General features: G+C 41.6%; 1 protein-coding gene across 1 annotated transcript; it reads left to right on the plus strand.

Annotated features, from left to right (window-relative positions):
* Positions 1 to 878: 878 nt before the first annotated feature.
* Positions 879 to 14,520, plus strand: Mis18a (MIS18 kinetochore protein A; the record flags this gene model as incomplete). The annotated part of the gene is made up of 5 exons (XM_023563951.2): positions 879 to 1,218; positions 5,712 to 5,778; positions 10,360 to 10,482; positions 12,802 to 12,898; positions 13,471 to 14,520. Coding segments are annotated over 5 exons (741 nt in total), but the record flags the coding sequence as incomplete, so codon positions are not given.
* Positions 14,521 to 14,806: the final 286 nt, after the last annotated feature.

The following is a 14,806-nucleotide window of genomic DNA, read 5'->3' on the forward strand; positions in this document are numbered from 1 at the left end:
ATGGATAGACTAGCAACACAGTCGTGCCACCAAATGAAAGGCGGCGATTCTGGTGCTTGATTTTAACAAGGGGGCTTGGAGACATCATCCCAGAAACACTTTCATCAGGTCCTGATGGATCGCCTGCCCATCTCTGTTGTAAGGACAGCCAGGTGTTCTTTGAAGGCTAACATCACAGTTTTGTTTGACAGGGCCTAGGGCCCTTGGTGTTGCTAGAAACAGTCCTTCCCGGTAAAAATAACTGACAAAAGTGTTAAGATTGTTAGTAGCCCAGAGAGTTTGTACTTGCAAGGGCCTTTTGACTTATCTCGGGGCAGGAAAAGAAATGGTATTCCTCAAGGTACGAGGAGCAGGTCGTCCTTGAGGTGTGTGTAACTTTTGTCCGTAGCCCACACTGTGGAAAGTTCATGTTCTACAGTACTAGACTCACCACTCAGCTGTAGTGTGGCCTTTAAAGAAACAATGGTAAATAGCCCTGATTCTCCACACTGGCGTTTGTTGAGCAGCAGAGGCTGGCTTTCTGGGGCAGCGATCTGCCCTAACCATCCTCACTCCTTGCAAGGCGAACAACTTCGTGATACTGAAAGTTGGTAATACAGTTTGGAGCTTGCGCCTGACTTTCTACATGACGCTGCCGCCTTCCCAAGGAGCCAATCTCTTCGGTCTCTAATGGCCTGTTTCTCTAGAATGTGTGTCGGAAGCCCGTTCAGTCATCAGCAGCCAGCCCGACCCAGAGCATGCACACTAAAGGCTTCCTGCTCTCTTCCTCAGGCCCCGCCCCTCAGATTTTGGACGTACCCGGCGTCGCAGCTCGCTCCGCCCTGCGCATGCGCAGGCATGTTTTTCCCTTGGCGCTCTGGGGCGCGGGAGGTTTGTAAACTGTGGCGGGAGCTGGGTCTCCGTTCTGTGGTAGAGAATGCTTCTCTACTTCCTGTGCCTGTAACCACAAGGACAAGAGGAAAGACTTTTCGCTGTTGGGCCGGCGGCCCTTGGAAGACTCGGACCGCCACCAGCTGCAGCAGAAGTGGATGAGCATGTGGAGCTCGGCGAGCGGGGATGCGTTGATGGCCGAGACTGCAAAGGCGCAGAGCGTGGCGGAGGAGGTAGCAGAGGCCGAGGGCCCGCTGGTGTTCCTGTGTTCCGGCTGCCGGCGGCCGCTGGGCGACTCGCTGGGCTGGGTGGTCGGCCCGGAGGATACCAACTACATCATGTTGCGCTGTCAGTTCGGGCTGGGCTGGGGAGGTCTGGTGGGGCTGGGCTGGGCTGGGCTGGGCTGGGCTGGGCTGGGCCGGGCCAGGTCAGGCCAGCCTAGCCTAGCCTTCTTCCATGCTATGTGACATCTGGGCGGCCGGGAGGGAGAGGAAGAGCTCCTTGTGGTCGCCTTGGAAAAAGTTGAGGAGGAAGATCACGCTTGCAGATGGCCTCAGGAGTGATGGTCATTTTCTGGGATCTCTCATCTGGGAAGCGCATCCCTTGAATCTGTATCATCGCGAGCATTATTCAAGCTTTTGAGACTTAGCCTGCGCAATTCGTGTGACTCCCTACGGGCATCAGCGAGCTGTTAACTAGTCAATAGTATTCTTAGTACTTTATTCAAGAAATCATGCTTTTTTAGCTACTGCCTCCTGCAGAGGAGCGTCAAGATTGGTTTTTCTAAGTGTTTAAAAACGGTTGACACAGTGCTATGGGAGGAGAGGCTTGAAAACCACAACCTCCCCGTGAAATTAGAGGGGAAGGAGAATGTAGTAAGAGTTAAGCAGGAAGAATTCTAGCGTTTAATCCCGATGTTTCCAGTTACCTGTATTATTTACAGTATTTGCCAGAATTTGGGGGTAAAGTGATTTACATGTGTTTTTCTGAATTGGCATAAAAATAGCTGTTCCCTTGGAACTTGTAGAGATATGTACATATACCACTTTTTTTTCCTTTTTTTATCGGTACCGGGGATCAAACTCATGACTGCCTGCTTGCAATGCAGGCGCTTATGCCGCTGAGCTAAATCCCCAGCCCCTACATATACCATTTTTTACACCAGCCCTTTTTTGGGGGCAGGATCTCACTGAGACACTGATTTGCTCAGACTTAGCTTGAATTTAGCTATTTCCTGCCTCAGTGTCTAGAGTGCTACAAGTACAGGTGTGTGTCTCTGCACCTGGCTCTGAATTCTGTAAACATTTTGGTAGCAGAAACTTACTATCAACTTATTAACCTCTTAGCATACTTTCCTGCTTGCAAGTATTATATTGGAAACAAAGAAGAATACTAGTGGCCGCCACTTATTAGAACTTTCTGGGATGCATTGTTTTCCAGAACAAGTATCGAGTTCCTTTTTGGTGGTGGGGTGGGGGACACATCTCCTGTGATTCATTGTGATTACTGCTTTACATCTGTTAAACAGTACTGAAGTATGGAATGTGAAAAGGACTTAGCCCTAAGGGCTGAGGATTTAGCTCAGGGGCATAAGCGCCTGCCTTGCATACAGGCAGTCATGATTCGATCCCTGGTACCGATAAAAGAAGAAAAAAAGACTTAGTCCTGGCCCCCACACTTTTATAGTTTTAGACTCACACTTCTATACTTCCAGGTATACTCCATTGCACATCTGAGTGTAAACGTGTAAAATGCCTTTTTAAAAAAAAATAGCAAATTCTTAAAAACACACAAAATTATATTAATATTGTTAGGGCTAAATGGCAACACTCCTGTCATTTTTGTAATTCCACAATTTATGGTGAGTATTTTTCCATGTTAGTGAATAAGGATGTAACTCACTTAGTGGTGGCTTGATATGTCCTCGCAGAGAGTAGTGTAGCACAGTGAAAACTTTGGAATGCTTGTGTTTGAATCTGGCCTGATTTCAACTGGTTATATATTCTTGGGCAAGCTGCTTAACCTCTCTGTGCCTGTTTTGTCTGCAACAGGGATAATAGTTACTCAATGTAGGGGTGAGGATTAAATGAATGTGTGCTCAGAGTAAGTACCAAGTGCCACTTCAGTGATTTTTTTTCCAAGGATCCAACCAACCTGTCTCTGTTGACAGTGGCTTACGTTTTCAGCATTGCCACCATTAGCACAGCATTTAATTGAGTGGAGATTTTTGGATATCATGGGTGAAGTCCTTGCTTCTAGTAGGTAGGTTTGTTTTGCGTATGACTTTTTTTTTTTTAAAGGACTGGAGAGCGCCCGCAGATCTCGAACCACCAGACTAATCGGCCCGGGCGGTTGGGAAGCCAGACTCGAAGGAACCGCTGGGCTAAAACCAGCCCCTTGCGTATGACTTTTTAAGAAATACAATTTAGCTGGGCATAGTGGCACGTGCCTGTAATCTTAGCCCTCTGGGAGGTTGAGGCAGGAGGGTCACAGGTTTGAGCTCAACCTGGACTACCTCGTGGCTTAGTGAGACCCTGTCTCCAAATAAAAGAGCTGGATGTAGCTAAGTGTTCAGTCTCCACTACAGGACACACTCACAAAATTAAATGCTTGGTCTTTTGTCTTTATAGCTTTTCTTTCTTTTGTCACAATAAACTTTTCATTTTAGTCATAAGATACTATTATTTGTTACTTTTTGAATCTCACAGCTTTTAAAAATTTTAACAACTATATAAATAACAGCTTTAGGTACTTTTACTTCCATCTTGGTAAAGGAAAAAAAATGAACTAAGGTTGATTTCCTTTACCTCCTGCCCCAATTTTAGGTTTTAAATTACTTTTACTTTGTCCAAGTTTATAGCATTTCCTTTTTTTTTTTTTTTTAATTTTTAAAGTTTTAAAACAGCGTCTGGCTAAGTACCCCAGCTTGAACTCATATCTCTCCTGCCCCAGAATCTGAGTATCTGGGGATTATGGGCTTTGTACTGCCACACCTGGCTCAGCATGTACGTTCCGTTTTGTAGTCACGTCATTTAGGCTTAACATAATGTTTGTATGAGTTCACATCTTGGTTCTAGTAGTACTTGTTACAATATTCATAGTTCTTCTGTTCCAGTGTTGTTTGATTAATCCACCTATCTGAGAAAACAAGGCTGCATGCGGGGAGATGTCTCTGTGGTCTTTATACATGAATGCCAATTTGGCTCCACCTACAATTATTTGATCCTACTCTTTGCTTTTTCCATGGATACAGCAGCTATTGAGACACCAGCTAGAGGGGCTGAAGTGTAGAGTAAAGACAAGATTTAGAAAGGAAGGGAGAAGGGAGGGAAGGGAGGAAGGAGTGAACCAGAAGTCTCACACCCTGTCTGTTCTGAGCATGGGATCTATCCTAGTGAGTGAAGAGTTTAAGCAGGGAGTGGCCTGAGTGCCTTGTTTTGGAACAAATGTAGAAGAAAGCAGAGGGTGGGCTGCACTAGGGTGGGTCTGTTCTACTTAGTGCAGTGGTCTGGACAAGAGACATCAATGGTGGTAGTTTCAAAGCCAGTGTGAGATTTGTAGGGTAAAGTTGTTATGTCAGTGGGGTGGATGTAAGGAAGCAGGATGAGAAAAAGAGCCAAGGATGAAGGCTGGGAATGTAGCTCAGTGGTAGAATTCTTGGCTAGCATGCATGAGGCCCTGGGCTCAATCCCCAGGATTGCCAAAAGCAAAAAACGAAATACCTAAGTGTGATGGGTGCTCTAGCTTCTCATCTGGGGAACTGGATAGATGGGGTGAATTTACTGAGATAAAGTGTCCGTCTGTATGTAGAAGGAGTTGTTTGGCTATTCTGTGTCTGATGTCCTCTGGGAATGTTTTCCACCCCTGGGGTCCCGCTGTGATCTGTCCATGTCATGTCCAAGAAAAAAGATGTTTGGAATTCTAGGGGCTTCTCAGTCACTTTTAGAGAAACAAGCTGTGTATCTGCAACCTGGAGTTTTGAGTTTTAGCATCTTTCTTGTTTTCTTTCTTAGTTTTGATTCCATCTTCACTGTATGGCAGATGTTCTTTGTACTGTATGACTTAAAGGCCTAATTTATCCAAGTTCTACTATTAATTGAATTTTCTTTAATTTTGCTTATTCTGTTAATGTCATTAGTTTTCAGGGAAAGGAATGAAATGTCTTATACCATTTTTCTTAAAAGACATCTGTACGTTTAGGGTTTGTGTCTTTCCGTGTGTGTGTGTGTGTGTGTGTGTGTGTGTGTGTGTGAGAGAGAGAGAGAGAGAGAGAGACACAGAGAGACACAGAGAGACAGAGAGAGAGAGAGAGAGAGAGAGAGAGAGAGAGAGAGAGAGAGAGACGGAGTCTCACTGTACAGTTCAGGCTGGCCTTGAACTTCGTTGTAGCTCAGGCTGCTCTCTAACTCTTACTGATCCTCCTGCCTCAGCCTCCTGAGTGCTAGGATTACAGGCATGAGCCACTGTGCCCAGCTCCCTTTTTTTCTTTTTGAGGCAGGTCTCGCTATGTAGTTCAGACTGACCTTGAACTTCTTATGTAACTCAGGCTGGCTTGGAACTCAAAGGGATCCTTCTACCTCACACTTCTTGAATGCTGGGATTACGAGTGTACACCATCATGCCCAACTTACATTTACTTTTGAACCACCTGTGTGTATGAATTGTGTGTGTTGTGTGAGAGAGACAGAGACAGACGCACAGAGACACTGATAGACACTTTGAGTTCTTATTTTTTTTACCCTTCCAAGTTCCAAAATAAAATTGGATTAGAAATCCTCTAAGTGTCTGCATATGTATTGTAACAAACTGTGTTGCTAATAAAGCATTGCATCTCTTTCCAGGTGTATCCTGTAATGTTTCTGTGGATAAAGAAGAGAAGCTATCCAAATGGAAAAATGAATATGGTTGGTGAGTAAGGCTGTATTCCTGTGATTATTACATTAGAGAAGAAGAAAGAATATTGAAAAGAAGCATCAAAGAAAATACCTGTATCAGGAAGTTTCACAGCCGTAGAACAGTGCTAATACAAGACATGGGCTGTAATTGTTATCAAACAAGGCTTCCTGTGGCTGAGAGCAACCAGCCCAAGGGGCTACAGGAGGCCTAAGTCTTTTGTGGCTGTTGCAAGGGTGGAAGGGACAGACACCTTGCCATACCTGCTGTCACCTGATAGTGGCATGTTCGGCGAACTGAACGGGAAGTTCTCCCTTATTTAATCTCACCCAAAATCTGAAAAGTGTTGTTACTGAAGTAACTTTGGGTGGCACACAAATAAGCAAAAGTTCAATGATAATATTTTGATGTGCATTACAAATGCTGAGTTTTGCTTTTTAATCATGTTCGGGTATCCTATTCAAGTAAAGTATATTTTAGTTATTAAAAGTTGACTCCATTTGAGGAAAATTAAATTGCTAATGGTAATATGTAGGTATGATAGCAGTTGTGCTGTTGGCATGCAGGTGATTAAAGTTGGCAAACCTGGCCTCAGATGTTTTCTCATTTTGTGGGTAAGAAAACAAGGTCCGTGAGCTTAGCACTTCCATAGGGTCCCAGGCTGTGTTCTTTTTCTCTGCTTCCCAACTCCACTTATTTTGACATTATCATCTCCTTTTTTCACCATTAGTCCATTTTTCATTACTATCACATTTTCTCCATTTTGCCAGCTGCATGATTATACACTTAGTGTATATGTTCATTAAATTGGTTTAAAATTGTTATTTAAATATATTGAAAAAGGGATCTTTACATTATTAACATAAATATATCATTGACATAACCTGGAAGTGACTAAAGATAATTACAATGAAACAAATACTTATTAGCTGAGATATTGCCTGGCTGGTTCTGGTCTGTTCTCTCATTGTTAAAAGATTTACAACTGTAGAAATTAAAGATAATTTAATACCAACTCGAGGTTTTCTTTAATTATCCAGATTGATAGAGAATTAAAAGGGAATTAGCTTTCTTATTCTGTGACCCAAAGTTATTTAATGCTGTATGGTCTAAATGCATTTTTAATTTATATATTTACTTATTTTTTGGTTTTTTTTTTTTTTTTTTTTCCTTTTTATCAGTACCGAGGATCAAACTCACGACTGCCTGCTTGCAGGGCAGGCGCTTATGTCGCTGAGCTAAACCTCCAGCCCCCGGTCTTTGTTTTTGAGACAGGGTCTTGCTATGGAATTTAGGCTGGACTGGAACTATTCAGTCCAGGCCAGCTGCAAACTCATGGTGACCTTCCTGCTTTAGCCTTGCGAGTGCTGGGACTAGTGGTGTGTGCCACCACACCTGGCTGAATCCATCTTTTAGTCTGGCTTAAGCTGTGATGAGTTTTACTAGGTCCATGTGCTCCACAGTTGAGGACGTTGCTTTAGGGTGCTTGTGAGATGCTGAGTAGGTAGGCCTGTGCTGTTGCCTGTCTGAGCCATCTGTTGATGGGCAGCAGAAGTGCTGTGGCTTTTAGAACTATATTTTGAAGGTGACAGTGCTATCTCCTCTGTTCATGTTGATTGTGCCCTTTGTTAAGGATGTTACTGTGTCACTCATGCCTTGTATAAAATTGCCTTATGAATTCTGGCACTGTTAATATTGTTTAACAGTGAGGATGAATTCTAGCCAACTCAGTTGTGCACGCAGAAAGATGCTGCAGTGTGGTTGTTACCAGCCCTTTGTCATTCCCCAAGATTATTCCAGAAGTGCAGATTAGTTCATTTGTCATTACTGTAATGACAGTACCAAGGCAGACTGCTTCTGCTTTCTACAGCAGAAAAGAGGTTTATGCAGGATGCTGGTTGCGATGATTGACTTCTTGTTGGCAGAAGGCCCAGGTGCTACAGTGTCACATGGCAGGAGACAGGGGATTTGTATGCAGGTGTCTTTTAGTCTCCCCATCCTGTTACAAAGCCTCTCAGATTCACCCTAAGAACCTTATCTAATCCTAATCACTTCCCAAAGGCCTGCCTATTAACACCATATAGCAAGACTATTTCCCTCCTCTCACTAAAACTACCCCACGGAGAGGACTGTTTCAGCATGAGCCTGGGAGGGCAAATCATATTCCTACCAAAATATGAATGGATTATGCGCACCCTTTAGTGGCATTTAGATCTGTTTGATATTTCAGGTTAAAACATTCTTATCCGCTGGTCAGTACTTTGAGATAGGCTTCTCTGCTTTGTCCTTTTGTGGCTAATGATAATTGCATTAAATATTGGTTCACAATGCTGATAATCACGCATGGCAGCTTCCTAGTTATAAGGTTCCATGTGTAGCATGAAAGTTTGTTGATGTTATAGGCGGGGTTCCCAATTTTACAATTTAAGGTTTGTAAGGAGGTAAACTTGGGGTTTATTAAGATGCTATATTATTTCTTATATAAAAGCCTTAAAGCATTCCGTAGGTGCTTACATTTACACTCAGTGGCACAGTATCTGCTTCACCGTATCACCAATAAGAACGTATACTGTATCAGGTGGTGTTCCATCTTGATCCTGGTTCTGTCTGTCGCTGCCTGATCAGAAACGTCTCGCAGTATCCATCAGTGAGCCATGACGTACAGAAACCATAGCGTGCTGTTGGTCTTGGGTGGCTTCCTTTTTCTTCATGGCAGGGACAGGTGTTAGGTACACATTGACAAAGAGCTCAGATATTCTCCACACAATAGTACCTATTGCACTTCAGTGCTCAGGACTAGACCTGAATCTCTAGTTGTCATTAAGTTGTTGCCTCTTGGACTCTCATTTTGGTATAAGTGGTTATAGAATGAAAAATTGAATGGACCATTTGACAAGGCATTTGGGGAGACAGTAGATTTTAGGTCAGGTTTAAAGAAGATATAAGTTGGAGATGATTATGCACCCCTGTAATCCTGGCACTTGGAGGCTGAGGCAGGTGCTTTGACGCAAGCTCAAGGCCAGCCTGGGCTGCATAGTGAATTCAGAATCAGACTGAACTACATGGTAAGACCCTGTCTCAAAACAAAATGAAACAAAACAAAACATGAGGTAGCACTCGAGGAGAGTACATTCAAATATGGGGGACCTCAGTTGAGAAGCATCTAGAGTGAAAGAACTGTTAATGTGAGAAATAATGATGGATCGTTAAGTGACTTTTTTTTTTTAATAGTACTTGGGATTGAAGTCAGGGCCTTTGCTCTGGGCTACATGTTCTTTCTCCCCTATCTCCTCCTTCACCCCTCTTTCTTTTTCCCCTTTCTCTCCTCCCCTCTCTCTTTCCCTCTCTCTCTTTCTCCTCTCTTTCTTTATCTTTTTAAAAATTTTGAGACAACATCTTGTTAAATTGCCCAGCCTGGGCTTGAGCTTGGGATCCTCCTGCCTCATCAGCCTCCCAGGTCACTGGGATCATAGGTATGAACTGCCCTGCCTGGCTCATTAGGCAGAATTTTTGTAAACCACCTGTGTAAGAGTTATCTGTAGTTAGTGGAAAAGTACTTGTGTCAAAGTATATTTTTAAAGTCAATTCTAACATATGGAATGAACATGTCAAAGATATATTTAACCAGTTAATGGGGAAACTAGAGCATGGCACACTGGCTCAGAGGAGGATATTGCTTTATAGGATGCTGGTTAAAGTCCTGTGTGTCACCAAGGCCTCAGTCTCTGGCGTTATTTTTTCTACTAGTGGAATCACACACACCTCTACCAGACTGCAACTATTTGCAGTTTCTGTATCTTTTTCTTTTTACCCCACTCCCCACTGTGTAGTCTTTTTAAGATAAGTAGTGTTCCGTTCCACTAGAGCTGGGTTGTGAACTAATCCTGGGCTCCTGGGCTGGCCCCTTTCTTGGTGGAACCTGGACTGGTCAGTTACGTGTCAGGACTATACACCACACTTCAGTGGCCAGGGCCCCGCTTAGGACAGACCCCAGGTGGCCGAGAGTGTTCACTGCAGTGTTCATTCTCTGCCTCCTTAGAGGAAAACCTTGTCTGACTCCTGAGTGTTCACAGTGGGCTTAGGGCATGGATAAGGGCATTAAAAAGGCATACGGAATCTTTTAGAGTGGTGTTTTTTTTTTCCTTCATCTGAGACAAGTTTCCCTATGCAGTTCAGGCTGAGCTTGAACTCACTTTGTAGCTTCCGCTGGCCTCAAACATGCAGTGATCTTCCTGCCTCAGCCTCCTGACTGCTGGGATTACAGACATATGCCACCATGTCTGGCTAGAATCTTTTGGTCTTATTTCTAAATTTTAGATAATTTTCTTAATGTCAGCCTGAGAAAAGCAGGAGTCTTTATCCTCCCTTGTCACTTTTTGCCTACCCTTGTCATTAGAGGCACACCGTAGTGTGGGCTAGAAATGACTGTCTTTCCATTTCTCTTGTAAACACCTTGCTGTCATTTCCTCCCTCTCCTTATGTATGTACGAGGTCAGAATGACCTTGGAACTGCAGCCTCGAAGGGGTTTGTGGGTGGGATTTTACTGTAACAAGTGGCTGCTGTGTTCTTAATCCAGTACCATTTCTCGGTGGCAGCATCGTCCAGACTTTGTACTGCACCGGCTGCTCGCGCTACCTCGGCTACCTGTACACCTGCACTCCCAAGGACCTAGATTACAAGAGGAACTTGTTCTGCCTCAGCGTGGATGCCATTGAAAGGCAAGTTTTACACATGCACGGTTGCCTCCTTGTTTTCTCAGAAAACTCAGTTTGCAGAAAAATTGGTCTGGAAATATCAGAACTAAGCACTAACGTACTTTTTCAAGTAATGCCTTCTTACAATTAGGCCAGTGAAATATGTATTTTGTGTTTTGATTTCTTTGGTATTGGAAAAGTGCATTATAAGGAAAATGTTTTGAAGTAAAAATGTGTTCATTCGTTTTTAAAAATTGACTATAGCCAAATAGGGTTATTTAAGTACTAGTTGTATCACTCAGTATATATTGCTCATTTTCCCTTACCTTGTTATTTTTTAGCTTCTTAGAATATAATGAGAATGTTGGAATCTGCTAGGAAAGAAGTCCCTTTGATGTTCTGGATGTTTGATGTTTGTAGAAATAACAAAATCCAGCTATTGCCAGTAGTAAGCAGTTGTTTTTTTGAGATATGCAAAGAAATGCTTCCACTCTCCGAGGTTTCTCAGAAGTAATTGCTAGGGAGCAATGCGAAGTCAGGGCTGAACACAGACGTCAGGTAGAGCTTCCAGGGTCTCAGTGGCCCTCCAGCTCACTGGCCTTTATGTTTTTTAAAGGACACACAAAATCTGACAGCAATAAGAAAAAGGATGCCTATTAAATCTTACATATTGAGAAAAAAGAATAGTTTCAAAAGAAAATGCCCGCACTTTTTATTTGAGACATTTTATCACTCCTATAGAATTTCTTACATTTCTCCTTCTAAAAAATTTAAAACTTCTTTTTAGTAAATAATTTCTTGCCCAGTTATTCCTGCAGTTTTGTCAGTTTGTTTGAAATTAGACAGGTTTAGATGAAAATTTTATAATCTGCAAATTTTTTGTAATCCTTACACCAAAGAAGAATGTAATGAACACTGTTTCTTGCTATGAAGCCGGGTCTATCAGGAGAGATAGCGGTTTTGGTTTTAAAATGTGAATACAAGGCCCTGACTCTGACCAAATGCTTCCTTAGTCTCCTCGAAATACTTGCCATGGTTTGTGAAGACTAAGGGGAAGTACAAGTATAAAAGACATAAAATCTTAATCCAGTAGAGTTGGCACAGAACTTTAAAAAGTGATATTATCTATTTAAAGGAGAATATTTAGAAAGTTTTGCTCTAGAAAAATGTAATATTGAAGCGATTTTTCTTGAATAGTTAATTTATGATACATACTATCTTTTGGGGCAGGATTTTCACACCAGAAGATCTGGTTTTATTTTAGAAATGTATACCTTCTGTAACTTTTTGATTTTTTTTTTTTTGAAACAGTGCTTTGCTATGTAATTCAGGCTGACCTTAAACTCACAACGTAGCCCCGGCCAACCTTGAACTCAAGGCAATCCTCCTGCCTCAGCCTCCTGAGTCTATTAGAATTTTTGATTTCATCTTTTTTTTCTTTTGCCTAAGAGCATAGAGGTGTTTTTGTTTTGCTAAATAGGAAGTTAATTGCCTTAATGTGCTGTTTTTTCAGGAATACAACCTGTAAGTTTCTAAAAGAAGAAGAAAAGAAGTGACATACAAAGTTGTTACATGTGATAAGAGACTTTGATTAATAGAAATAGAGGAATTGAGTTTTCTTCCTTTTGTTTGGTCTGCCTGATTGCCCGTGCTAGGCCTCTTTCCTTCTGTTACTTACTAGGTCATTATTTCAGCTGTCTTAATACTTTTCCAAACCACAGAGTGTGGTAACCCGCAGTGCAGAGCAAAGTGTGACTTGGAAGACAACTGTTAGAAGTTGCCCAAACTTGGGAATCAAGAGTTTATTCCAAATTAGTGTTTCGTAACTAAAGTCAAATCTGAGGCCAAGTGTGATGGCCTCCACTTGTAATCCCAGCACTCGATTAGCTGAGACAGGAAGATCCCTGGGAGTTCAAAGCCAACCTCAACTACACAGAAAGACTCACTTAAAAACAAAAAAGGGTCAAATATGAAAGCACATGTTTCTAAAAAGTTGGGTAAAGCAAGAAAGCAGTGGTTTCTTGAAACCAGCTGTTGCTTTAGGATCTCTAAACTTGCCCGTGGAATTCTGAACCATGATACTGTGTTTGCCATGCAGCTTCCTACAGAGAAAATTTATTCCAGGAATGAAATACGTAAAATGGAAAATGAATGTGTAGAAACATATGGACAAAACGATTCTGGGGAAATGATTTTATGTAGTACAGCTTCCTACGTAGGTTACTTTAACAAAAAGTTGTTTTCTTCATTTGCTCGATACTGATATACAGTGTGATATACTTAAGAGTTATAGTTTTTAACTGACATAAATTTAACCTTTGTGTGTTAAACACTATGTTTTAGTTATACTTTAGGGTCCTCTGAAAATCAAATTGTGCCAGAAGACAAAGAGCTTTTACATCTTGAAAGCAGAGTTGAAATGGAAAAGTCTCTAAAGCAGGTAATTTTATTCTGAACGTTTTCTTTTATGAAGAACTTGCTATCAGTGAACAGGCGCTCCTCCACATGGTAATTCTCAGAAGGTCATCTGGTTTTGTCTGAGTACTTTCCTGGTAAAAGAGTGATGATTTTCCTTCAGTTGTTATGAGTTGATTTTGGAGGGAACTAAACTAGAAGCTAAAGCTTCATCAGCAGACTAATGAGGACACTGCTTGCCCATATTAAAACACAATGTGTTATTAAACTAGAAAGAGCTTTAAACCAGATAAATACTGGGATTTGGTTTGTTTCACGTTAGTGCTGAATGTTAACATCTTTGCACTGCTTGATGGGCAAGATGGTGATAATGCACAGCTTTAGACAGAAGCTGAGAACTACAGTTTGATAGAATGATGTCTTATTTAAATGAGATTTATGGGTCTGAATGGTTTTGTGAGCTGTTCAGTGCTGTTACCCATAATGAGTAGCATATTCAAAATTGTATGGATAGTGTAATTTTAATCATCTGTAACCATAGATCATTTTTAATCATTTTAACTTTGTGTTTCTTTATACTCTTTTTAAACTCACTAGATGGAAGATGTCTTGAAAGCGTTACAGACCAAGCTGTGGGAAGTTGAATCAAAATTGTCCTTTACCAATTGCAACAACCGAACTCAGTTCCGTGTCCACCGCTCGGATTCTTAGAGGAGGAGACCTGTAGAATTACTTCCGCAGCTGTGCTGTGTGGCGCAGAGGCAGTTGCCTCCTGTGTTAGAAATTTAAAGCTATTTTCTGATACTTAGAATTGGAATTTAGGAGTTTTCATTTTGATAAGGAGTTGGGATTTTCTGAAGTATTTTTTGTGTCACAATCACTATTCTGGACTTCCTGTAATTTTAGAATTTGATTTTACCTTTAATACTTGGAATAATATTTAATAATGCATGGTAAGAATTTAGTTTTTTCTACCTGTTGTATAGTTGGATCTTTGAAAACTAATACTTAAGGCTTTTTGGAGAAACTGGTCATTTGAATTATTTGTTAACATTATTTGAAAACTTGTCTGAGAACAGAATATATGATTGCATTTTTATGCTCTGAATGCTACTGTCTGGCTAAAGAATCTGGAAGGGGAGCTGGGGATTTAGCTCAGTTACTCAGCGCCTGCCTGGCAAGAATGAGATCCTGAGTTCAATTCCCAGTACCAAAAAAAATCTGGAAGAGTATTTAGACAAAGAACACTTTCAGAGGGGCTGGGGATTTAGCTTAGCGGCTTAAGTGCCTGCGTGGTCGTGAGTTTGATGCCTGGTTCCGATTTAAAAAAAAAAAAAAGTTAAAAAAAAAATACTTTCTGAAGTTAGGATTCTGGGCCAATTTTTGATTTTTTTTGTTTTCCATATGTAAAACTTTTATAGCTGGCATGTTTGTTTTTTGCTTTTTGAGACAGGATCTTGCTGTGTATTTCAGGCCGCCCTTGTACTGATGATGTAGCCCAGGCAGGCTGGAAACTCTTGTGATCCTCCTGCCACAGCCTGTCAAGTGCTAGGATTATAGATGTGCATCACCATATCCAGCTATAGTTAGCATGTGTTACTTTTATAATCAGGAAGAGAATAAAGATTAAAATCAAGGGCTTTAAGATTTTTTTGTTTGTTTGTTTGTTTTGTTTTTTAAAAGTGAATTGTGTTTCATTGCATTCATAAATCCTTGGACTGTGAAGCCCACATATTCTGGGAGGGTGGCACTATGGTAGGCCCGGTCAGGAATGGAAATAAAGGTGACCTCAGGTTTCTCCAGGCTCCTTCTTGCTTCTGGATATAAATGGGGTCAATAGCAGCACTCACTATGGGTGGTAACTCACTCAGCTTGTGCTCAGATGTTCCCTAAATTATTTCCTAGTATGTGTCCCAAGTCAGGTGATTTATCA

The sequence above is a fragment of the Cavia porcellus genome, unplaced genomic scaffold (assembly GCF_034190915.1).
Source record: "Cavia porcellus strain 051 isolate PalLab524CR breed Dunkin Hartley unplaced genomic scaffold, mCavPor4.1 scaffold_7, whole genome shotgun sequence".
Classification (NCBI taxonomy): domain Eukaryota; kingdom Metazoa; phylum Chordata; class Mammalia; order Rodentia; family Caviidae; genus Cavia; species Cavia porcellus.